The 25,887-nt window shown below is 46.8% G+C and overlaps 1 protein-coding gene across 10 annotated transcripts in view; it reads right to left on the bottom strand.

The window, feature by feature from the left end:
- Positions 1-25,887, bottom strand: part of plppr1 (phospholipid phosphatase related 1) — a 153,201-nt gene that overhangs the window by 5,967 nt on the left and 121,347 nt on the right. For 4 of the 10 annotated variants that reach the window (XM_080188463.1, XM_080188464.1, XM_080188461.1 and 1 more), the window contains exons 5-7: positions 22,533-22,783; positions 9,465-9,641; positions 5,884-6,015 (exon numbers count right to left, since the gene is read on the bottom strand). In XM_080188463.1, the coding sequence (XP_080044589.1) occupies positions 5,884-6,015; positions 9,465-9,641; positions 22,533-22,783 (560 nt within the window). Of the gene's footprint in view, positions 1-1,387; positions 1,480-5,883; positions 6,016-7,334; positions 7,422-9,464; positions 9,642-22,532; positions 22,784-25,887 lie in introns of those variants that run through there. The other 6 variants (XM_080188460.1, XM_080188459.1, XM_080188458.1 and 3 more) reach the window with 4 other exon arrangements.

Raw genomic sequence — 25,887 nt, 5'->3', positions numbered from 1 at the left:
AGGATAGATATGTGGGGTTTCGGGGATAGGGCCAAGGTGGGATTGTTGTTGGTGCAGACTCGATGGGCTGAAAGGCCTACTTCTGCACTGTAGGGAATTGAATGACCTTCCTGCAGCAGTGCAAAAATAGCATTAGAATATAGGAACAGGAAGAGGCCATTCAGCCCTTTGAGATTCTTCCACCATTCAATGGCTGACCTTTACCTCAAATGCAACATTGTTGCTATAATTCTTACCTATCGAAAATCTAGCAATTTTCATTTAAGCTCCCCCCAGCGCCCCCAGCCTCAACAATTTATTTTGGGGAGAGGGAGTTCCAGATTCTCATTGACCTTTGTGAAGATGTGCTCCCTGAATGGCCTAACACTAATTTGAAGATTACGCCTCCTTGTCTGAGACTCATTTCCCGAGGGAAAATGTCTCTGTGACCCATCAACTCCTTCAATCATAGAAACCTACAGTACAGAAAGAGGCCATTCAACCCATCAAGTCTGTGTCAACCACAATCCCACCCAGGCCCTACCCCCATATCTCTACACATTGTTACCCGCTAATCCCTCTAATCTACACAACTCAGGGGCAATTTAAGCATGGCCAATCAACCTAACCCGCACATCTTTGGACTGTGGGAGGAAACCGGAGCACTCGGAGGAAACCCACGCAGACACGAGGAGAATGTGCAAACTCCACACAGACAGTGACCCGAGCCGGGAATCGAACCCAGGTCCCTGGAGCTGTGAAGCATCAGTGCTAACCCCTGTGCTACCGTGCCGTCCCTTATCATCTTAAATGCCTCGATTTGATCACTCGTTAATCTTCCACACTCAGGGAGATAGAAGCTTCATCCACGCAAACTGCCCTCATAATTGACCCTTTTTAGCACTGGTGTCATTCTACGTGGGGGGAAAAGAAACCAACGCAATAGTAACACAGCACAAACGAACATGTCAACATTCAACAAAGCGATGCACTTTCAAATGATTAAATGCATGGTTCTGATTTGTCGCTGCCACCAAGATCAGCTCTTTGACCGTGCCAACCTCTGGTTGGTCGAGCGATGCTGCCATGAGACTGGGTATGCAGTTCTGAGCCAAGGTCCACCTAAGACAACCAAGCAAAGTGGCCCCGCCAGGAACAGCAACCAAGGGGGCGTGCCCAGAAGGCCGGCGAAATGGAAGCCAGAGAATGCCAACAAGAAGCTTACACGGTGCCAGATTCACACGGGGACATTGGAGGAAGGCCGTCCCTCCAGGAGCAGCCGAGGGAGGCAGGCGGAGCGTAACCTCTTCCGACACGGGACTCATGAAGACTCACTCCCCACCCCAGCCCCTCCGCCCCCCGAGCTCGTAATGGAGCCCCAGTCCCTGCGCCATTATTAAGCATATACCTCCTGGTGAGTTGTGTGTCTGGCTGGTCCTGGAAAATGACCCTGGGACGAAACACCCTCTCTCGGGGGGTTTGGCGATGTCTCCCACCTTGCTGTCATGCAAGCATTAAGGAAAAAAGAGCCACGTTGTGAGATCAATGTCATCAATAGCAATGCAGTGTGGTCATTATACCGCTCCGTGAACCAACTCTCTGTGAGATGTGAGATGCTCTCGTCCCATTTTGGTCGCTGTCCGGCGCACTTAACTTTCTCTTTCAGGGGAGCAGGTTTCTTTATTTACACTTCCGTTTAGAAGATTAATGTCTGGATTCGCTAAGCATTAGCTGACCTGTGCCCGCATCGAGAAGCCAATTAGCACTACAAGAAACTGGGAGCAACAGAATGCTGACTGCAGGATATCGGGCACTTGGGTGAATAGGCTGCGATGTAATTATTTGGGAAGTGCTTTTATTAGTCTTGGTGAGGCTGCACAAGTCCATTAAAGTTTAATGAATGGACTCTAAAGTATGCAGGTAACAAATGCTCTCAGGGAAGGGCGGCAAGGGGTCATTCGCATTATAAAATCTGCTAGAATCGTCACCAGTGCTCACAAATAGAATCCACTGCAATTGCATTAAATACACAGCATAGAAACAGCCTATCTGGCCCAAACAGTCTATGCTGGTGCTTATGCTCCACCTGCCACCAGTCCTTGACTAACTGTACTGGTCCAGACTGCTGTTCTTTCCCCCCTCATAACCTTCCTGAATGCCTCGCACTAATTTTAAGGTCACACCTCCTTGTTTGAGACTCGTTTCCCCCAGGGAAAATGGGTGGGATCTTACGGCCTCACTCATCCTGAAACCATAAAATCCCGCCCCAAGGTTAACGGGCCTTTCCATGGTCTGCCCCTCGTCCGCTCCAATTCCCCTGGCGGGTGGGATGGCAAAATTCCGGCCAATGTCTCAGGACCAATCAGTCTAGCCTCCCCTCAGAAGAAGCAGATCATCTTTTCCTGATACGTATGTGCTCACAGCTCCAATGTCATTCTTGTAAATCTTTTTCTCTGCCTCTACAAGCTTTCCTACAATCTGGCGAGCAGAATGTACGGAGTTCTGCAAGTGTGGTTCAATAATCGCTTAGCATAACTTCTTAATTCTATTCCTACCATTAAGGCTCTGTAGGACTCTAACAGAGTAAGATTAATTGGAAGGTCTCTTTCTGTGCAGTGTAGGAAGGAATGAACGAATTGAGTCTTCCAACACCATGGAGAACTTCAACAAAAACGGTTTTATTCAACATGCATGAGGGGATTAGAACTTGTGACTGTGACTACATCTTGCTTAACTTACTCTACTGAACATTGGCTCTTACAGATTTTTATACCTCTTTCTTTACATTACAAAGCATTACATTTACATCCAGTCATCATACGGTTACTTTGAATTGGTTACAATTCTGTTTTTGATTTTGTTATACAGTTCCATTGTCTTGTGTGCTTTAGTTTTTATTCATTTTCTGGATATCTCCTGTCTACAATATCAAAGTGTTGTGTTTGTCAAACTGATTTCGATGGGGTGCTAATTGTCCCATCTTCAGGATATTTGACCAAGTTTTCAGAGGCACAATTGTTCCTCTAGACATTTTGGAGCATTGATAATTGATATCAATTCTCATATGGTTGTTGTAACTTCGCAGCAATCCCACCTGATCTGGGGCTGTTTTAGTGCCGTTTGAGACATAGTTATTTGTATTTTGTCCTGTCCGTCTGCACTGAGTGTGGATACTACAGTGCTGTCAGTGTAATCCTTTCCATATACCCCTCTCCTGCTGCAGCCCACACTCCCTGGGTTTTGCCCTACTACAGTAGTATCATCCTCCGATTCTGAGGTTCTCCTGCAATTACTATAACGCTGAACTAAAAACAGAAAATGCTGGAATTACACAGCCTCCAAATGAGAGAGAGAGAGCTGAGTATTTTGACAATGGGCCTGATCTTAAGATTCTGATCTTAGTACTTTAATTTGAAAGGCTTTCAAATGAATAAACATCAAATGATTACCCAATTTCATTTTAAGAAGTTGAGATTGAATCTGCTTCCATCGCCCTCTCAGGCATTCTAGATTACAATAACTCGCTGCGTTTCAAAAAAAAAATACTTATCTCGCCACTGATCCTTTTGCCAATTGTCTTTAATAACTATTGACATAAAGCTATGGATTTATCCAATCGATTCTTCAGTGTACTAAAAGAAAATATCTGGCTTGACAAAGCATTAACAGAGGCTAATGTGCATGGATCACCAGATAGAAATTGTGCAGTGCCGTATTTTAAAACAAGCATTTTGGGGGAGGTGATGGCCTTGTGGTATTATCGCCAGACTATTAATCCAGAAACACATTGGGCACTCGGGTTCGAATCCCACCATGGCAGATGGTGGAATTTGAATTCAATAAAAAAAAACAGAATTAAGAATCTACTGATGATCATGAAACCATTGTTGGAAAAACCCATCTGGTTCACTAATGTCTCTCTAGGGAAGGAAATCTGCTGTCCTTACCTGGTCTGGCCTACATGTAATTCCAGAGCCAGTGCAATGTGGTTGACTCACGACTGCCCTTGGGCAACTAGGGATGGGTAATAAATGCTGGCCCAGCCAGCGACGCCCATGTCCCGTGAATGCATAAAAAAAGCAATGCAGCTAAGGCAAGGCAATCCTTTAAGGCAAGGATAGATACATTTTTGAACAGTAAAGGAGTTAAGGATTATGGTGAGTGGGTGGGTAAGTGGACATGAGTCCATGAAGATATCAGCCATGATCTTATTGAATGGCGGCGCAGGCTCAAGGGGCCAAATGGCCTACTCCTGCTCCTAGTTCTTATGTTCTGAATGTCTTTCTAATAGGGCATAAATTCTCTGGCCGCTGAAATCCCACACTGAAAGCTATGAATAAATTGCTTTGCAGTGAGCACAAAGCTGTACAACACCCACCCCCCCCAAATCCTTGCCCTCCATCCTTCCTTCCCTGGACGTTGGCAACTTTTAACACATTTGTCCTTACAACTTGATGCTTTGATACCTCATTAACAAGCTGAGTTCAATCAGAGGCCCACAATGTCCAAGGATTTGTGTTACCATGTGACTAATCATACACTACCATGTTTATTTATCTTTCTCTACAGTTGTGTCACTATTGGATGAGTCCTAGTATTCAGATTTCCGCTTACGATTTCTTTTTCTGAGCTCAAAGGCACAGGCATGGTTATAAGTGGTAAACTGTGTTGGGGACAATTAATATATTTTTTCTCCTGTTTCCTGGGCTCTTTAACCTACTTCTATTTTCCCTCTCTTTTTCCCCAGCGCATTTGTTCTCTTTGTTCACTCATTTCCTCAAATTTTATTTGCTACATTGAGTTTTTGTTCTCTCCCCTTCTCTCTGAGAATCTCATGGGTATTGGATTTGAATGAGTTTGCCAGAACTTGCGATCTCCAAGGAACCAAGAAAAGCTGTGGAGACAAGCCTACCCTACTAAAAGTTACGGTGATCAACTTTGTAGAATTATGGGAGGGTTGTTGACTTTGTCAAAGAACAACACAGCACGGGAAACAGGCCCTTCGGCCCAACGAGCCCGCGCTGCCATTTTGACATTATGTCATGCTTAATTGTTCTGTGATTGATCATGTGAATCAGGCAACTGATCTATGCTCACTGTGCTTGATTAGTCGAGCCTGGGTGTGGACTCAGAGCAAAGCAAACAGAGAAGAGGAGCTGAAACGGTGCTGTGGGCATATAGAATTCGATAAACTTCTCAACAATGCTCTGTGGAAAATCAAATATATAAAACACACTGTTGGCTTTCATTTTGCCGGACTGGCAATTCTGAGGTAGAACAATCCATCCTTTCACCAAGTAGCTGATTTGCTCTATGCAACTGACTCACGTGATAGTGCCAATTAAAAATGTGGGCCAGAATTCTCTGGCCTTTCACACGCTGGTAGGATTCTCCAGTCTTGCCGGCAGTGCCCATGGGTTTCCTGCCAACACGGGGTGACGCCAATGTGGGAATTCCCATTAACAGCAGCGGGAGCAGAGAATCCCGCCGTTAGCAAACAACGCGCCACCTCCCACTGGCGGCTGGGAGGCCGGAGAATTTCATCTAACGTTCTGAAGCTGGATAAGGTCATCAGAGAAACGAGGTTCTGGTGACCACACTGCCCGTCTCAGTTCTGGCAGAGGGCAGGGAAGGAAAGCGGTAATTCCCTGAGGAGCTTGGCAGGTTTTTGGTTGGATTTCCCCGGACTAGCCTCACTTCGGTTCACCGGGTTCAATCCGAGAAGAGGAGAGGGCCTCCCGTTTTGAATACTCCCTGCCCATCGGGGGGCATAGCTTGAACCATCTTGGTGGGGGGGGGGTGGCGAAAGGGCATAACCTTGGCACTTGAGGTGGCTCAGATGAATTTTATACCCAATGTGTGAAGCTGGGACCACAGGGTAAGGGGGAAATCCATGCGGCTTACCTGTGCACTCAATGTTTCAAGTGGACTTTCCACCCGTGGGAATGTCATTAATGGCACTCCGTGTGGATCCTCGGGCTTTTGCTGTACTGATTTGGCCTGTGTCCCTTTGAAGTTGTGGACAACACATATTCCCTGGCAAAAAAAGAAATGGAGATTGGGGTCAGTAACAATTCACTTTCTGGAGTGGAGGTCACCTATTTTTCGTTGAAAAATGAATTGGGAACCTCCCAGGTCTACGCAATTTAAAGTGTACAAAGCCTTGCTCACAGAATATCCGAAGTATCGAAAAGCCCTGGTAAAGTTGGTTGGATGTTCTCAGGGATGAATCCATGGCTCCAGAGGGAAGTTAAAGGCCGGCAACTCAGCGATATGGAATTTTTCACCGAATTCAGAGAATCCCAACAGTGCAGGAAGAGGCCATTCGGCCCACTGAGTCTGCACCGACAACAATCCCACCCAGGCGCTATCCCCGTAACCCCACATGCTTACCCTGCTAATCCCACTGACACTAAGGGGGCAATTTAGCATGGCTAATCCACCTAACCTGCACATCTTTGGGTTGTGGGAGGAAACCGGAGGAGATGACGGCAGACAGGGATGCAAACTCCACACAGACAGTCCACCCAAGGCTGGAATCGAATCCGGGTCCCGGGCACTGTGAGGCAGCAGTGCTAACCACAGTGCCAGCGTACTGCTTAGTTGAGGGAAGTGGGGTGCAGATTGAATAGAATCATTTCACATTAGAGTCTTACAGACAGATAGGACAGAATTATGGTGGGGGAAGTAATGTATACATTCTTGGACATCTTGGACAACCAAGCTAACCAGCACATCTTTGGACTGTGGGAGGAAACCGGAGCACCCGGAGGAAACCCATGCAGTCACAGAGAGAAGGTGCAATCTCCAGACAGACAGTGGCCCAGGACTGGAATTGAACTCGGGTCCCCGGTGCTGTGAGGCAGCAGTGATAGCCACTGTGCTGCTCCTATGGCCAAATTCATAGTAAGGGTGTCTCACTAAGTTAGTGTGAATGGCAACGCATTCACAGAACAGAGATCCGCCGATACGTAACTCAGTGAATACACTGAGATGCACCTGTTATTGGTGTCTAGGAGAGTACTGGAGAGGAGGGCGGTCAAATGTGACAGTGTCTCTTTTTGGAAACCCTAATACCTCTCACAAATGGGAACACCACCACCTACAAGTTTCCCTCCAAGTCACTCACCATCCTGACTTGGAAATATATCACTGTTCCTTCGCAATCGCTGGGTCAAAATCCTGGAATTCCCTCCCTAACGGCACTGTGGGTCAACCCACAGAACATGGACTGCAGCAATTCAAGAAGGCAGCTCACCACCATTTTCTCAAGGGCAATTAGGGATGGGCAATAAATGCTGGCCAACCAGTGACACCCATGTTCCATGAATGAACTAAAAAAAAGGTACACCCACCGTGCAGTCCGGAAACGAGTTCCAGGAATTGGCTCAACCACAGTGAAGGAATGGCCGATATGGTTCCAAGTCAGGATGGGTGCGTGACTCGGAGGGGAAGATGAAATAAAGGGTGGTCATTATATAGGAGAAAATGCCAACCAAAAAGTATCTTTTCTATTTTCATCTTAAGCGAGAGTTGTGACAAACAGGTGGCATTCTGGTGCTGCTGGAGTTTAAACTTCCCCCCCCATCCCCCACCCCCAACATTCGGCCAAATTTAGCAAGCCAGCTACAACTCTCACCAACTTTTACAGATGCACCATAGGAAGCATTCTTTCTGGTTGTATCACAGTTTGGTATGACTCCTGCTCTGCCCAAGACCGCGAGAAACTACGACAGGTCATGAATGTAGCCCAATCCATCACGCAAACCACCCTCCCATCCATTGATTCTGTTTACACTTCCCGCTGCCTCGGAAAAGCATAATTAAGGGCCCCACAGGCCCGGAGATACTCTCTTCCATCTCCTTCTGTCGGGAAAAAGATATAAAAGTTTGAGGTCACGGACCAACCAACTCAAGAACAGCTTCTTCCCTCCTGGCATCAGACTTACCTCGCACTGTTGATCTTTCTCTACACCCTAGCTGTGACTGTAACACTACATTCTGCACTCTCTCCTTTCCTTCTCTATGAATGGTATGCTTTGTCTGTGTAGCATGCAAGAAACAATACTTTTCAATGTATACTAATACATGTGACAATAATAAATCAAATCAAATCAAATGAGAGGCCTTCAGTTATGATGGAGATGCTGATGTTGGACTGGGGTGGGTACAGTAAGAAGTCTCACAACACCAGGTTAAAGTCCGACAGGTTTATTTCATAGCATGAGCCTTCGGAGCGCTGCTCCTTCATCACCTCATTCACCCGATGAAGGAGCAGTGCTCCGAAAGCTCGTGCTACCAAACAAGCCTGTTGAACTTTAACCTTGTGTTGTGAGACTTCTTACGAGGCCTTCAATTAGTTGAGTTAGCTGTTTGCCGTTTGACGACATGGAGTCCAGCCCCACACAAAGCCTTGCCCACCACTCCCCACCCCCCGCCTGTTTCCCCCCTCAACTCCACGGAAATAGCCTGAGGGTTAGATGGAGCCAGAAAGCTCACCGGCAATGCAACCTTCTGTTTCCACTTGCCCTCCCCCCATACCCTCTCCCCACCTCTTTTCAGGGCATTGATACAGCTGGATGTGCTTTTGTTCGATCCAGGCCGTTTTCTGACAGACAAGGGAATAGATTTCTGATAGACAAGGGATTAGATTTCTGATAGACAGGGGAATTAAGGGTTATGGGGAGAAAGCGGGAAAGTGGAACTGATCCACTTCAGATCAGCCATGGTCTTATTGAATGGCGGGGCAGGCTCGAAGGGCTAGATGGCCTACTCCTGCTCCTATTTCTTAAGTTAAGGAGATGAAGCTGGGGCCTCTTTGTGAAGGGCAGATGCGCAAGTACACCTGGTGAGAGGAGAGATTGGAAGAAGGGACTGCGGGGGTGGGGGGTGGGTCAGAGGGGAGGTGAAAGGAAGTGGCTGCTTCTGCACCAGATGCAGAAAGATATCTGGAGCATGGCCCAGCCTCAGCTTCAGTGTGGAGACGCAGAGAGTGTTCAAAGCAGCAGCAGAATCCGGATTTAAACACTTTGGGCCGATTTTTCTACCTTAAAGTATGTTGTTATTGTCGAGAGAAGCATTTTGTTTAATGGACATGTGTACCTTAATATATCCACCAAAGATCCTTAGACAGCACCTTCCAGACCCACGACCACTCCCATCTAGTTCCTGGAAGTTCTCCTCCAAGCCACTCACCTTCTTGACTTGGAAATACATCGGTGTTCCTTCACAATCACCGGGTCAAAATCTTGGAACTCCCTAACAGCATTGAGGGTCAACCCACGGCACGTGGACTGCAGCGATTCAAGAAGGCAGCTCACCGCCACCTTCTCAAGGGCAACTAGGGATGGGCAATAAATGCTGGCCAGCCCATATCCCATTTGAATAAATAATAAAAAAAATACAAATTCCATCTTTTCTCACATCTGGTCGCCCGGCAAGAACGTTGACGCGGTTTCAGCGTTAAAAAGATAAGGTGGACTTACCAAAAACAAGGCCACAGTGCTGCCCAGTACAAAGCCTGCAATTACATCAGAGCAGTGATTGCGATACTCGGACACCCGGTTCAATCCTGTTAAAAATGCCGCACAGAGAGCGCCCAAGCACAACACGGGTTTGGCTAACCTGCTACTTTTGGTCTTTATCGTGCTCGTGATGTACATCTGAAACAGAATGAGGTCACACACACACGTCAATGGCGTAGGCATGCTTCTCCATCTTTGTAAAGATCACAAACTGGTGTGAAAGCAACACCAGGGGGACCGAATACTGATGATGCCACACCTTGGTGTGCGGGGCATGATGTCAAAATCTGTGGACAATACAAAAGCTTGGGAGCATTGGGAATGGTGAGAAACTGTGGAATCCGGACAGTGCAGAAGGAGGTCTTTGTGTCTGCACTGATTCTCTAAAAGACCATCTTATCCAGGCCCACCACACGCCTCCCACCATACCCCTATAATCCTGCAAATCACCATGGTCCACCTATCTAACCTGCACGTGTTGGGACACTAGGAGCAGTTTAGCCTGGTCAATCCACCTAACCTCCATGTGTTGGGGCACTAAGGATCACTTTAGCCTGGTCAATCCACCTAACCTACATATGTTGGGACACTAAGGAGCAGTTAGACAGGTCAACCCATCTAACCTACACATGTTGGGACACTAAGGATCACTTTAGCCTGGTCAATTCATCTAACCTACATGCATTGGGACGCTAAGGGGCAGTTTAGCATGGTCACTCCACCTAACCTACACATGTTGGGACACTAAGGAGCAATTTAGCATGGTCAATCCATCAGTGCTTTTTACATTCTCATCGGGACGTTCAGACATCCTGAGGTTCTGAAAGATGCTATATGAATGTGAGTACTTTTGCATTTCCGATTAATTTAAATACTTCTTCATTTAGTTTTCTTTGTGGTAAAAATTATCAGGGCTTAAAAACACGAACCAAAGAATTCAGAAGAGAAAGCATTTTTTCCACCATATTATTCAATTTAATTTCTTGGATATTATTATAATATGATACATATTGATGACCTACACATTGGGGTATAGGGCATGACTTCAAAATTTGTGGACGGCACAAAACTTGGTAGCATTGTGAATGATAGTGTGGAACTCCCATGGAAGCTCTGTGGGCAGCACGGTGGCACAGTGGTTAGCACTGCTGCCTCACCGCGCTAGGGACCCAGGTTCGATTCCTGGCCTCGGGTCACTGTCTGTGTGAAGTCTGCACATTCTCCCCATGTTACGTGGATTTCCTCCAGGTGCTATGGTTTCCTACCACAGTCTGAAAGACATGCTGGTTAGGCGTGGCGACTGGGGGATCTTCACACTAACTCCATTGCAGTGTTAATATAAGCCTTAGTTGGGAGTAATAAATAAACTTTACTTTAGAAACCACAGAATCCCTACAGTGCAGAAGGAGGCCATTGGGCCCATTTACCGGAGTTTTACTGCCTCGACTACCTGAGACTGTAAGATTCCACCCGAGGCCAACGGAGAATGCCATTCCGCGAACCTCACCCCGTCCTGATTCTGGGGTGAGCGTGCCGGTAAAATTCCAGCCATTCCAGCACTGACTCTTTGAAAGAGTATCGTACCGAAGCCCACCACATCGTATCCCCATAACCCCGCACATTCACCATGGCCAATCCACCTAACCTACACGTGTTGGGACACCAAGGAGCCGTTTAACCTGGCCAATCCACCTAACCTGCAGTGGGGAGAGGGTGAAGTACACATTATCATAAGTCTTTACCCGTAGGGGCATAGGGAACAAGAGCAAGGAGGTTGTGTTCAACTTGAATAAGTGGAATCTCAGACGGAGACATTGTGTCCAGTTCTGGAAGCCACACTTTAGGAAAGATGTGAAAGCCTTCAAGAGAGCACAGGAAAGATTCACGAGAATCTTTTTCCAGGGATGAGGTGCTTCAGTTATGAAGGTAGATTGAAGAAGTTAGGGCTGTTTAATTTGGAGAAAAAAAGGTGCGAGGAGCTTGCAGGAACATGAGAGGTGGGATTTTCCGTCCTGGCTCACCCCGGAGCCGGAAAATCCTGCCCGAGGTCAACGGACCTTTGCACGATCCGTGTCCCGCCCGCTACATAGAACATAGAACATAGAACATAGAACACTACAGCACAAACAGGCCCTTCGGCCCACAAGTTGCGCCGACCACATCACCTACCAACCTACAGACCTATCTATAACCCTCAATCTCATTAAACCCCATATACTCATCCAGAAGTCTTTTAAAAGACCCCAGCGAGTTCGCCTCCACCACCACTGACGGCAGCCGATTCCATTCACTCACCACCCTCTGAGTGAAAAACTTACCCCTAACATCACTTCTGAACCTCCCTCCCCGCACCTTAAATCTGTGTCCTCTCGTAGCGACCATTTCAAACCGGGGAAATAGCCTCTGAGAGTCCACCCTATCTATTCCTCTCAACATTTTGTAAACTTCTATCAGGTCGCCTCTCAACCTTCGTCTCTCCAGGGAAAAGAGTCCCAGCTCCCTCAACCTAACTTCATAAGGCATGCCTCCCAGTCCAGGCAACATCCTTGTAAATCTCCTCTGCACCCTTTCAATAGCTTCTACATCTTTCCTATAGTGAGGCGACCAGAACTGCGCACAATACTCCAAATGAGGCCTGACAAGGGTCTTATAAAGTTCCAGCATTACCTCCCGACTCCTAAACTCAATCCCTCGATTAATGAAGGCCAGTACACCATACGCCTTCTTGACCACCTCCTCCACCTGCGAGGCCGATTTAAGAGTCCTGTGGACCCGGACCCCAAGATCCTTCTGCTCCTCAACACTACTCAGACTTCTGCCCTTAATAGTGTACTCGTTCATCCCGTTGGTTCTGCCAAAATGGACGACAACACATTTATCCGCGTTGAAGTCCATCTGCCACTTCTCCGCCCAGTCCTGCATCCTATCTATGTCCTGCTGCAACTTTTGCCATCCTTCCAGATCATCCACAACACCACCGACCTTCGTGTCATCAGCGAACTTACTTACCCATCCCTCCACTTCCTCATCCAGGTCATTTATGAAAATGACAAACAACAAGGGTCCCAGAACAGATCCTTGAGGCACTCCGCTGGTGACTGACCTCCATTCAGTAAAAGCCCCATCCACAACCACTCTCTGCCTTCTGCAGGCAAGCCAGTTCTGGATCCACAAGGCCAAAGGCCCTTGGATCCCATGCCCTCTCACCTTCTCAAGAAGTCTTGCATGGGGGACCTTATCAAACGCCTTGCTGAAGTCCATGTACACTACGTCCACGGCACTTCCTTCGTCAATGTGTTCAGTCACATTATCGAAGAACTCAACTAGGCTTGTAAGGCACGACCTGTCCTTGACAAATCCATGCTGACTATTCCTGATCATGTCAAACCTCTCCAAATGTTCGTAAATCTTGTCCCTCAGAAGCCTCTCCATCAGCTTACCAACCACTGAGGTCAGACTCACCGGTCGGTAATTTCCCGGGCTATCTCTGTTCCCTTTCTTAAAAATAGGAACTACATCCGCAATCCTCCAATCCTCTGGAACCTCTCCCGTCTCCATTGACGACGCAAAGATCATCGCCAGGGGCTCTGCAATCTCTTCCCTCGCCTCCCACAGTATCCTGGGGTACATCCCATCTGGTCCCGGCGACTTATCTACCTTGATAGAATTCAAAAGTTCCAACACATCCTCCTCCTTAATATTCACGTACTCAATCCTTTCCATCTGCTGCAAATCCATAACAAAATCTCCCAGATCGGCTTCCACCGTGAATACTGAGGCGAAGTACTCGTTAAGCACCTCCGCCATTTCTTCTGGTTCCACACAAACCTTTCCCCCCTCACCTTTTATCGGTCCTATCCCTTCTCTTCTTATCCTTTTACCTTTCACATATTTATAGAAGGCCTTGGGATTCTCCTTAATCTTACTCGCCAAGGTCTTCTCATGACCCCTTCTGGCTCTCCTAATTTCCCTTTTAAGTTCCCTCCTACAGTCCTTATACTCTTCAAGATCTTTAACATCTCCTAATTCCCTGAACCTCTTGTACACCTTCCTTTTCTTCCTGACTAGGTTCAACACATCCTTTGTGCACCACGGTTCCCTCGACCCACCAAAACCCCCTCGTCTCATCGGAACGTTGTCATTCAGAGCTCCAGACACACATTCCTTGAATATCTGCCACCTTCCTTCGGTACTTTTCCCTAAGAACGCCTCCTTCCAGTTTATTTGTCCAAGTAACTTCCTGACTTCTTCGTATCTCCCCTTACCCCAGACAAACACCTTCCTAGCCTGCCTGATCCTATCTCGTTCCAACGCAATTGTGAAGGAGATAGAATTATGGTCACCATATCCAAGATGCTCTCCTACCGAAAGATCCATCACCTGCCCTGGTTCATTCGCCAGTACCAGGTCAAGTACAGCCTCTCCCCTCGTAGGCTTGTCCACATACTGCGTCAGGAAACCCTCCTGAACACACCTAACAAACTCCTCCCCATCTATACCCCTTACCCTAGGGATATTCCAGTCGATGTTTGGGAAATTGAAGTCTCCCATCACGACAACTCTGTTATTAAAACATCTCTCCAGAATCTGTTTCCCTATTTGCACTTCAACTTCCCTGTCACTATTGGGCGGCCTATAGATTACACCCAGCAAAGTTTTTGACCCTTTGCTGTTCCTAACTTCCACCCACAGAGATTCTGTAGACAATCCCTCCACGACATCCTCTTTCTCTGTAGCCATGACACTATCCCTGATCAACAGTGCCACGCCACCACCCCTTCTGCCACCCTCCCTGTCCTTCCTGAAGCACCTGAAGCCTGGCACCTGAAGTACCCAGTCCTGTCCCTGAGACATCCAAGTCTCCGTAATGGCCACCACATCACAATCCCAAACAGCTATCCACGCCCTAAGCTCATCTACCTTATTCACTATACTCCTTGCATTAAAATATATACACTTCAGCCCCTCAGTCTGGGCATTTCCCATCTCCACCACCTGTCTAACCTCCCTCGCATACTGCCTGCGGTCCTCCCCTACCTGGGAGCGAACCTCCTCCGTCCCAGTTTCCCCAACACAGTTCCCTCCCCCCATCCTTTCTAGTTTAAAGTCCCCCCGGTAGCCTTAGCCAGTCTTCCCGCCAAGATACTAGTCCCCCTGGTATTTAAGTGCCACCCGTCCCTACTATAGAGGTCCCACCTACCCCTAAAGAGGTCCCAGTGATCTAGGAACCGAAATCCCTGCCCTCTACACCAGTCCCTCAGCCACGCATTCACCCTCCACCTCATTTCATTTCTTCCCTCATTCTCCCTTGGCACAGGCAGCAATCCTGAGATTACTACCTTCGCTTTTCTCTTCCTCAGCTGCCTACCCAGTTCCCTATAGTCCTTTTTCACAAGTGCCTCCCTCTTCTTACCTACATCAGTAGTACCTATATGTACTACTACCTCCGGTTCCTCACCCTCCCCTTTCAGGATGTCTGGGACCCGCCCAGAGACATCCTGGATCCCAGCCCCAGGGAGACAAACCACCATCCGCGACTCCCTTCTACGTCCACAAAAACGCCTGTCTGCGCCCCTCACTGTGGAGTCCCCTATTAATACTACCTTTCTGCTTCCCTGCTTTCCCGTGGCGGGGCAGGACAATATAATTCTGGCCAAGGGGTCTGGACAGAGTAGATAGGGAGAAACCGTTCCCACTCACGAACGGAACAAGAACGAGTGGGCGCAGATTTAAAGCAATTGGCAAAAGAAGCAAAAGCGATGTGAGAAAAAGCTTTTGCACACTGCGAGTGGTTCAAGGGTCCGGAACGCATTGTCTGAAAGTGTGTGGGTGCAGGTTCAATTGAAGCATTTGAAAAGGAATTACATTGTCCAGGGTCACAGGGAGAAGGTGGGGGTTTAGCATCAAGTGAATTGGTCATTCAGGGAGCCAGTTACACATGATGGAATCTTTTTGAGTTGCATCAATTATGTGAATCTGTGATACTGATTGTAAAGTGTGAAGAAATATACTCTAAATAATCGACAAAAGCACCAAAACATTCATAGAATCCTACTGTGTAGAAGGGAGCCATTCAGCCCATCGAGTCTGCGCTGACCACAATCCCACCCAGATCCTATCCCCGTAACCCCACGCATTTACCCTAGCTGGTCTCTCTGCCACTAAGGGTCAATTTAACTTGGCCAATCCACCTAACACGCACATCTTTGGACTGTGGGAGGAAACCGGAACACCCCGAGGAAACCCATGCAGACACGGGGAGAATGTGCAAACCCCACATAGACAGTGACCCACGCTGGGAATCGGACCTGGGTGCCTGGCGCTGTGAGGCAGCAGTGCTAACCACTGTGCCGCCGTGTAGCCCAAACATTGCCAATGCATATCCATTCAGTTTTTGATCACATTAGGTGCTTGCATCAATGTTACAACAAAACCTTTTACAGCAAATGTTCACAAGGGTGAAATTAGACTAGGGAGTAAAGACAAAGTAAGTGGGGTTGCATCTGCCACTGGTTACATATTCAACAGCAATTTGTATTCATCTAGTAACTTCAATATAGAGAAATGTCTTCACAGTACCATCACTAAACAAAATTGGACACCAAGTCACATCAGGAGAGGTTAAGACAGGGAAGAGAAAGGTTTTAATGGAGGCAAGAGAGAGGTCAGGATGGGGAGATGGTCAATGCAGGGATTTCAGGGGCTGGGGCCTCGGTGACATGAAGGCATGGCTGCCAATGATGGAGAGACGGGTATTGGGAAACACAAGGGGTGAGAATTGGATAAGTGCAGAGATCTCAGGGAGTGGTCAGACTGGATGAGAGCAAGGCAGGATTCAGGTCCATTAAAGAATTGAATATCTGGATGTATAACAGCAGCAGATGCAACGGAGTCCGTTTTGCATTTCTTCCCATCTCAAATTTAACTGAGTTGCTATACCCACCAGTTATGAAACCATAGGTGGAATCTTCCCATCCCTCCAGCCATGGGAATCGTATTGGCGGGACATGGACCGTGAAAAGATCCATTGACCTTGGACGCGGTTTTGGGGCAGGTGCGATTGGAAAATCCCGTCCCATGTGCAGAAATCTTGTGTTGCAGCTGTGCTTTGTAGCAATAGCATCCCTCCTCCCAGCCCCTCACTTGGCGCTCAATAAAGCAGAATGCTCCAATTCATAAGTCATGTATCTGACCAATATGCATCCAAAGATGTGTAGGTTAGGTTGATTGGTCATGCTAAACTATTCCTTAGTGTCAGGGGGACTATCAGAGTATATACATGGGGTTACAGGGATAAGCCTGGGTGAGATTGTTGTTGGTGCAGGTTTGATGGGCCAAATGGCCTCCTTCTGCACTGTAGGGATTTTATGATTCTTTGCATATCAGCCTTTAGTTAACCTTCACTTTCCCATTTCATTACTGCACAATGACTACCTAACTCACCCTCATGGCTGAACAATGCTATCCATCCAGGGTAATTTTTGAACAGAAGTCCTTTCATTCAGAACATAAGGAATAGGGACTAGAGTAGACCGCTTGGCTTCCTGAGCCTGCTCCATCATTCAATAAGATCAAGGCTGATCTTTAAAGCTTATTTTGTCAGTATCACAAGTAGGCTGACATTAAAACTGCAGTGAAGTTACTGTGAAAATCCCCTAGTCCCCACACTCCAGCACCTGTCCGGGTACACTGAGGGAGAATTTAGCATGGCCAACGCACCCAATTAGCACGTCTTTCAGACTGTGGGAGGAAACCGGAGCACCCAGAGGAAACCCACGCAGACAAAGGGAGAATGTGCAGAATCCAGGCAGACTGTGACCCGAGCCGGGAATCGAACTCGGGTGTCTGGTGTGTGAGGCAGCAGTGCTAACCACTGTGCTGCCCTGTCATCTTAACTCAATTTCCCATCCTCGTATCTCTCAATTCCCTTGGGTGTCCAAACAAAAAAGTTCAAGAACACCTTCTACTCATTCACTCCAACTCGAAACAGTTAATGCAGAATGATCCCTCATTGTCAGTGGGGTTAAATAAAGACAATACATTCCACATTTACTTAGCTGCAAGCAGAGTATGAATACAAATACGATACTGTTCAGCTAACCCACAATAAACTCAGTTATGAAAGAAAGGGAGATCTTGTAGAGCAGCGAGTAGCGCGCCTGCCTCTGAGCCGAAAGCTCTGAGTTCAAGTCCCACTCCAGGACTCGATCGCCAAGGATGGTGTGTGTGTAACATACCAAACAATTCAGTATCAACTTATAAATCCTTCCAAACACACGCCAATAACAGGCGGTGAGAGATTCCTGGTCATGTACAAGTTTATATTGCCACAGCAACTTGAACCCTTGGGTGACATGATGGCAACAGTGATTAGCACTGCTGCTTCTCAGTGCCAGCGGCCGGGGTTCCATTCCGGCCTCAGTTCACTGTCTGCGTGGACTCTGCACGTTCTCCCCGTGTCCGTCTGGGTTTCCTCTGGGTGCTCTGGTTTTCTCCCACAATCCAAAGATGTTAATTGGCCATGTTAAATCAACCCTAGTGTCAGGGATTTAGCAGGGTAAATATGTGGGGTTACTGGAATAGGGCCTGGGTGGGATTGTGTTTGGCGCAAACTCGATGGGCTGAATGGCCTCCTTCTGCAGTGCAGGGATTCTACGACAGTTGGCTGATGCCAACAACACCAAGGGGTTCAATCCCTTGTTCTGATGGAACAGACTCAATGGGCCAAATGGCCCATTTCTGCTCCTATGTGGATTTGGAACCTGTCCTGTTGCTCTACCTGTGATGCTGTGGACAGACCTGCCTTTCGGCGGCACGGTAGCACAGTGGTTAGCACTACTGCTTCACAACTCCAGGGACCTGCGTTCGATTCCTGGCTTGGGTCACTGTCCTTGTGGAGTTTGCACATTCTCCTCGTCTCTGCATGGGTTTCCTCTGGGTACTCCGGTTTCCTCCCAAAGTCCAAAGATGTATAGGTTAGGTTGACTGGCCATGCTAAAATTGCTCCTTGGTGTCCTGAGATGTATAGGTTAGAGGGATTAGTGGGTAAAATATATGTAGGGATATGGGGGTGGGTTTGTGGTGGGTACAGACTCGATGGGCTAAGTGGCCTCTTTCTGTATTGTAGGGATTCTATAATACTTGAGAAAGTAAAGGTGAGGAAAGTACAGACAAGAATGATTTTCTAAGTATTGCACAGCACTCTCAGAATAGTTTGTCAAATCCTGTTTTGAGAAAAATAATACATTGTCAGTCCACTAGAAAGCATTACGTGCATGCATCTTTGGCTATTCAGGATAAGGCAGCATTGAAACTTTAATTCCAGCAAGCTAAATAACTCTAGATTGGTTTACAAAGAACAAAGAAAATTACAGCAAAAGAACAGGCCCTTCAGCCCTCCGAGCCTGCACTAACCATGCTGCCTGCCTGAACTAAAACCCCCTATCCTTCCAGGGCCATACCCCTCTATTCCCATCCTATTCATGTATTTGTCAAGATGCCCCTTAAAAGTCACTGCTTCCACTACCTCCCCTGGCAGTGAGTTCCAGGCACCCACCGTTCTCTGTGTAAAGTTCACATTACGAAGCTTCTACAAATCCAGGAACTCAGCAAAGTTATTTTTGAGGTGAGTAACAGAAATGATTTGCAGCCCAAACTTTTATTCTCTAAGTTTATTTATTCGTGTCACAAGTTGGCTTACATTAACACTGCAATGAAGTTACTGTGAAAATCCCCTAGTCGCCACACTCCGGCGCCAGTTCGGGTACACTGAGGGAGAATTTAGCATGACCCACACACACAAACAGCACATCTTTGAGACTGTGGGAGGAAACCGGAGCACCCAAAGGAAACCCACGCAGACACAGGGAGAATGTGCAGATTCCACCCAGGCAATGACCCAAGCTGGGATTCGAACCCAGGTCTCTGGTGCTGTAAGGCAGCAGTGTTAACCACCGTGCCACCGTAACATTCCTGCGTGCCTTAACATTGCTGACACCACTGAGTACAGGGGACAGTAGATCTGCATTCACATTTGCCCCCCTGCCCACCCCACTGAAGTGTAAACTAATTCAACCCACAGGACCCTCCTGGAGCACTGCAAAAATAGCATTAGAGTATGAACAGGCCATTCAGCCCCTCAAGACTGTTCCAGCTTTCGATGGCTGATCCTTACCTCAAACGCAGGCTCCACACAGACAGTGACCCAAGCCGGGAATTGAACCCTGGGTCCCTAGCGCTGTGAGGCAGCAGTGCTAACCACTGTGCCACCGTGCCTCCCCTCTTGGAAAGGCAAGGAAATATTTTAGCCCCCAAACCATGAAAAGATAACACTTCTTCAGTCTATGACAGTAACTTTGCAATTAAAGTTGATGGTCTAGAACAGCTTTTGACAGTATTTATCAGATTCTATCCATAAGAGTGGGGGAGAGAGGAATTTTTAAAAGGTGATGTTATTACGGCACAATTGACTGAGAGCTGTGAAGATTTGCCCCGTACTAACAGAGATTTTGCTAACTAGTGGCATCAATGTGGATTATACAATCCAGCTCAGTAGTCTTGAATACTCATTTGAGTGGCAATTAGTGAAAGATTGTATGAAAGCTTGTAAAAATGTTGCAAGAACAAAATAACAATTTTATTAACCAAATAAAACCCCTTCATTTCTGGTAAATGTCAAACACTGACCCAATACAGCATCAGCAGACTCAGATAAATTGCCTGCAGTGTGACATTTAAACACTGTCTTTCCTGTTATATTTTCCATGCGGATTTTGCAAATTATAGCGCAATTGTATTGATTTAAAAATTCGAATAATCAAAGGTTATTTTATGGCCCCCGTAGTTTTACCTGCAGAATAATCCCACTAAGCTGAATTCTTCCAGCAAACATTTATGTTTAAGATGGCACATTGCTATAGCCTTTGTATTCCTCAATCTCTGAGTTTGCTGATGATCCGCTGAACAATGAATTTGTTAAAAGAAATGCCGCTGAGCTTCTCAGTATTGTTCGAACTGGCTCAATAAGCTATAGGTGCAGAGTAAAGGTGGCACTGCTGCCTCACAGTGCCAGGGACCCAGGTTCAATTCTGGCCTCGGGTCACTGTCTGAGCGGAGTCTGCATGTTCTCTCTGTGTCTGCGTGGGTTTCCTCCGGGTGCTCCGGCTTCCTCCCACAGTCCAAAGATGTGCAGGTTAGGTTGGTTGGACATGCTAAATTGCCCCTTGGTGTCGCGGGGATTAGCAGGGTAAATATGTGGGGCACGGTGGCACTGCTGTCTCACAGAACCAGGGTAGCGGGCTCGATTTCCAGTTTGTCTGTGCGGAGTCTGTATGTTCTCCCCATGTCTGTGTGGGTTTCCTCCAAGTGTTCTGGTTCCCTTCCACACTTTAAAGGTGCAGCCTTATACTTGTTTCTGTACGCTGGGGAAACGACTCAGTAAGAAATTTGGAATCTGCTTCTGGAAGATTACATTTCCCTTCCAAGCTGATGAAGGATAATCTAGTCTGTCTACAATTTGGTTGTTAGGTGACTGCTCCTTGGTCTGCAAGGTAGAAATTGCATGGAATTTTACTGCGGCTGTTTCACACCAGCCTCCTCCGACCTTATCTCAACCAACATAACTGGCATCTCCTTATCTTCCATCTAGATTCCCCTTTAAAGGAACTTGTAGTCTTCAACTCAATCACTCCATGTGGTAGCGAGTTGCACTTTCCAACCATCGTCTGGACAAAGGCATTTCTCTTGAATTCTTAATTGGATTTTTTTTTGTTTCCACTTCTCCCGTGAGTGGACACATTGGGGGTGATTCTCCCATCCCGCTGCGCAGAGTCCCGCTACACCGGTTTCAGCCTCCCACGTGGGAATAGGCTCCGGCCACCTGAAATCTAATGATGTTCACGCTGGTGGCCTCTGCATTACACAGAATGCGGGAGATCCTAATGGGAACTCCCACGGAAATAAAAAACCAGCGTGAATTACCCCAGCTTTCCTGCAAATTCAACACTTGGAATTTTTATTGGGAGAATTCCACCCGATTATCTTCTCTATGTCTACCCTGTGAAACCCCTTTAAAATTCTAAAGACTTGATTAGATCAGCCTCTTGGCCTTCTCTTGTCTAGAGAAAAGAGCCCTAGCCTGTTCAGTCCCTTGGGACAAGTTCAGTTGAAATCTATGCAATTGTAGGGAACAAAATATCACTGAACAGCAGGTTGGCTTTCAATGAATATGACAGCATGTGCAATTACTTGGTGCCTTTTGCTAATAGTGTAACACAACAGCATGTGCAACAAGGTCTCTGTACACCTCCAATTCTAGCCTCTTGTACATCTCCGATTTATAAAATTAACAGTCATGAATGTGTGAGCCCAATAATGTCTCCTTAAACCTTGCCACCCTCTCTCTAAACAACACTGTTAAAATACATTTCTGATTTGAGCAAATTCCAGTTTCTCTTTATGTTTTTCAGTTTATTTATTAGTGTCACGAGTAGGCTTACATTCACACTGCAATGAAGCTACTGTGAAAACCTCCCAGTCGCCACACTCCGATGCCTGTTCGGGAACACCGAGGGAGAATTTAACACGGCCAACGCACCTAACCAGCACGCCTTTGTGGGAGGAAATCCGCACGGACACGGGGAGAAGGTGCAAACTCCGTACGGACAGTGACCCAAGCTGGGAATCGAACCTGGCTCCTTGGAGCTGTGAGGCAGCAGTGCTAACCACCGTGCCTTCCCTGTGGCTCAGTGTTGAATTTTAAATTATTATTTGAATTTTAAAAAGTTATAATATGTGGCTCAATGTTAGATTTTATTTGACAACTTCAGGATCTTAAGATAGCATCTTAGGACCATTTGCGACATTTAAAGGCAAAATATAAGAGCAAAGATTGATCCATTATTGTTATTAAATTAAATGATGCTATAACCAAGATGGGACATTAAAATTCAGTGCCAGAAACCAGGCCCAGCGGTTTGAATGGTCATGCCTCAGCGTGTGAGGACCATCCAGAATGAAACACACTCTTACCGTGGCGTACAAGGCACAGTAGATGCTCAACGATGCATCCTTGGATGGAAAGGATCTCCGTGCGTTTGCAATGACTTCAGGGTTCCCAGTGCAGATGCGTTCGTTCGTTATAAAGCGAGAGTGAGATCGGCAATCAGTTCCTGTGTAATTGGGTTTGCAAACGGTTATAAAGTATGGGGTTAGGCTCCCTGTGACCACTTGGCCTGCGTTTACAAATATATCCGTAGCAAACAGTCCAAAGGCAAACACACCTATTGGGGAAGAAAAGAACACGAGACTGGTGAATTGACGTTACTGCTTTCTGTGATCCGAGATTCAATGACAACACTGCTTCACTCGGCCACTTAGACATGTGACATCAAACGCAAGCCCGTTACCTGAAGGTTCCTTACTGAATGACTGATTTTCCAGGTAGTCCCAATTTGCAGGTCCCTCCATTTCAAAACGAAACTACAAAGGGTTGTGAATGAGGTCCAGTCCATCGCACAAACCAGCCTCCCAACCATTGACTCTGTCTACACTTCCCGCTGCCTCGGCATAATTAAGGATCCCACACACCCAGACACACTTTCTTCCATTGGGAAAAAGATTCAAAAGTCTGAGGTCACGTACCAACCAACCCAAGAACTGCTTCTTCCCTGCCGCCATCAGACTTTTTTGAATGGGCCTACCTTACATTAAGTTGATCTTTCTCTGCGTCCTAGCTATGACTACAATGCTACATTCTGCACCATCTCCTTTCCTTCTCCGTTATGTACACCACACAGTATGCTTTGTCTGTATTGTGTGCAAGAGACAATACTTTTCACTGTACCCCAACACATACTTCAATAACAAATCAAATCAAATTTGTTAGGAGTTTGGTAGCACACCCACCTGGTGAGTGGACCACATGACACAATACAGCGATCACACTCCATTACAAAAGGTGTCAAGGGTCAACTGTGTTGTGTGTTGGGGGGGGGGGTGGCGAGTGCGGGGGTGATGGTGGAGTCACACAACAAGGCCTCACCAAAGGACATGGCTGGGGCAGCAACACTGCGATGACACTATCTTACAGTCACTGTTACTCATACCAGCTTCTAATTTCCGGATTGTGTTTTTTTAAAATTGACTTGACGTCTTCACATCGGCCCCGGTGGGGTTTGAATCACTTCACCGATTGTGAGACAGCCTGTTTTCCAGGTCTGTGGAGTTCACAGAGCAGAGGATCAGCATCAGTGCCCACTATGGACACACCACAGGCTGGGTGTTCCAACTTCATAGCACAGCCCAGACATCAGTCTTATTCCACTCATTCCCGAGTTGAAAATGAGGCAAAGTGTTGGCACAGGCCAAGGGCATAGGACAGGGGTGTCCCCCACTCCCCCTGCCTCCCCCCCACCCCCTCCCCATCCCCCTCCCTCCCCCCCATACCCAAACTGCAGACTTCCAGTTGGCACACCATTGAACCTCACCAACTATGGGCGGGTGGTGCAGGCTTCCAGTTGGCGCACCGTCGAACCTCACCAGCTATGGGTGGGTGGGAAATTGGCCAGATTCTGCAGTGATGGCCCAGTAGCTAGGTTAAGTGCTAGAGGCATTGCCACCAGCGATTAGCCATCGGTACTTTTGTGGGATCAGGACAACATTCTTTTTCCTCCACAGTAGGTTTATTGCAAGAGATGTTCTCTGCCCAGAACAGAAAATTAAACTAAGACAGAAGTCTGTGAAACAGCCCAATGACCTCATGATCAAATCTTAAAGCAATCATGCAACCACTTAAATATATAACATCCTGAAATGGTGCTTGGGCAGTTTTGTGGGCTGTTGTCAGTCTCTGCTTAGTGCTTGCTACTATTAGGGTGGAGCATGCATGGCAATAGCACCTAAATTTGTGCACTTAAGCAGCCTTGTGCCTTTCTCGTGAGTGGGATGCTCCCTATTTACAGCCCATCTGAACACCACACCAGTACTTGTCAATGAATTCTGGAACATGGCACACTGCTGCAAATGACTAAATGTTAATTAATCTCCCTGTGTGAAAAATTAACCTAGGTGTTGTGTGTGTGTAATGAAACTATCCAGACACATGAGCAGATAAGTGGAAGCTGCTGCCACTATATAGAACACATTCCCTTTTCATATAAATTTTAGAACGATTTGAGTAAACATAGAAACATAGAAAATAGAAACAGGAGGAGGCCATTCGGCCCTTCGAGTCTGCTCCAACATTCACTAAGATCGTGACTAATCATCAAATTCAATATCCTGATTCCGTCTTCCCCCCCCTATCCCTTGAACCCTTTATTCCCAAGAGCTATTCCTAATTTCTTCTTGAAGTCACACAATGTTTTGGCCTCAATTATTCTCTGTGGGAGTTAATTCCACACATTCACTACCCTCTGGGTGAAGAAATTTCCCCTGACCTCAGTTCTAAAAGGTTTTCCCCTTATCCTCAAACTATGACCCCTAGTTGTGGATTCCCCCACCATCGGGAACATTCTTTCTGCCCTGTCTAACCCTGTTAGAATTTTAAAAGTTTCTATGAAATTCCCTCGCACCCTTCTAAACTCCAATGAAAACAATTCTAACCAGACTTGGTCTCTCCTCGTATGACAGACCTGCCATCCCAGGAATCAGCCTGGTAAACCTTCGCTGCACTCCCTCTATAGCAAGGACATCCTTCCTCAGATAAGGACACCAAAACTGCGCACAATATCTCAGGTGTGTCCTCACTGATGCCGTCACAACTGCAGCAAAACATCCCTACACTCAAATCCTCCCTCCATGAAGGCCAACATACCATTTGCCTTCTTTGCCGTCCGCTGCATCTAACACGCTTAAGTTCAGCGACTGACGCTCACCAAGATCTCGCTGAGTATCCACCTCTCAAGTTACACCCATGCAAATAATAATTAATAATAATAACAGTAATTAAGTGGTTGGTGTAGTAGTGAGCCCCTTTTAGGGAGTGAGGTTGGTCACGTGACCTGGCCAGCCAATCCAGGTAAAGAGTCAAAGCAATCAGTAACACATCTCTTGCGCTCTGTATATAGTTTACTTGTGACAATAAATAGTTTGTTTAAATACCAAATTTGGTGGTTGCCAGCCTTTTGAGTGATCATAGTTGGGTAATTAAGCAGAACTAATTTGTGTTTTTGTGCAATAGAGTGAAGTAAATGTGCGGAGAGTACTAAATCCAAGAATGACTAAAGGATATATTTTTGTTTAATAGCTAATGAGGGAAGGGGACAAGGCCATTAATATTAGGTAGCATCAATTGAGTCGCTCAAACAAAACAGGAATTAGGCTAACTAATGTGTTGCCCTAATTAAAAATAAATGAATCTAGAATATCAATGTGGTATTTAATT

Source organism: Carcharhinus amblyrhynchos, chromosome 5 (genome assembly GCF_965287045.1).
Source record: "Carcharhinus amblyrhynchos chromosome 5, sCarAmb.v2.hapA, whole genome shotgun sequence".
Lineage (NCBI taxonomy): Eukaryota > Metazoa > Chordata > Chondrichthyes > Carcharhiniformes > Carcharhinidae > Carcharhinus > Carcharhinus amblyrhynchos.
The sequence above is the reverse complement of the archived record's forward strand: the minus strand, read 5'-3'. Positions and strand labels throughout refer to the sequence as shown.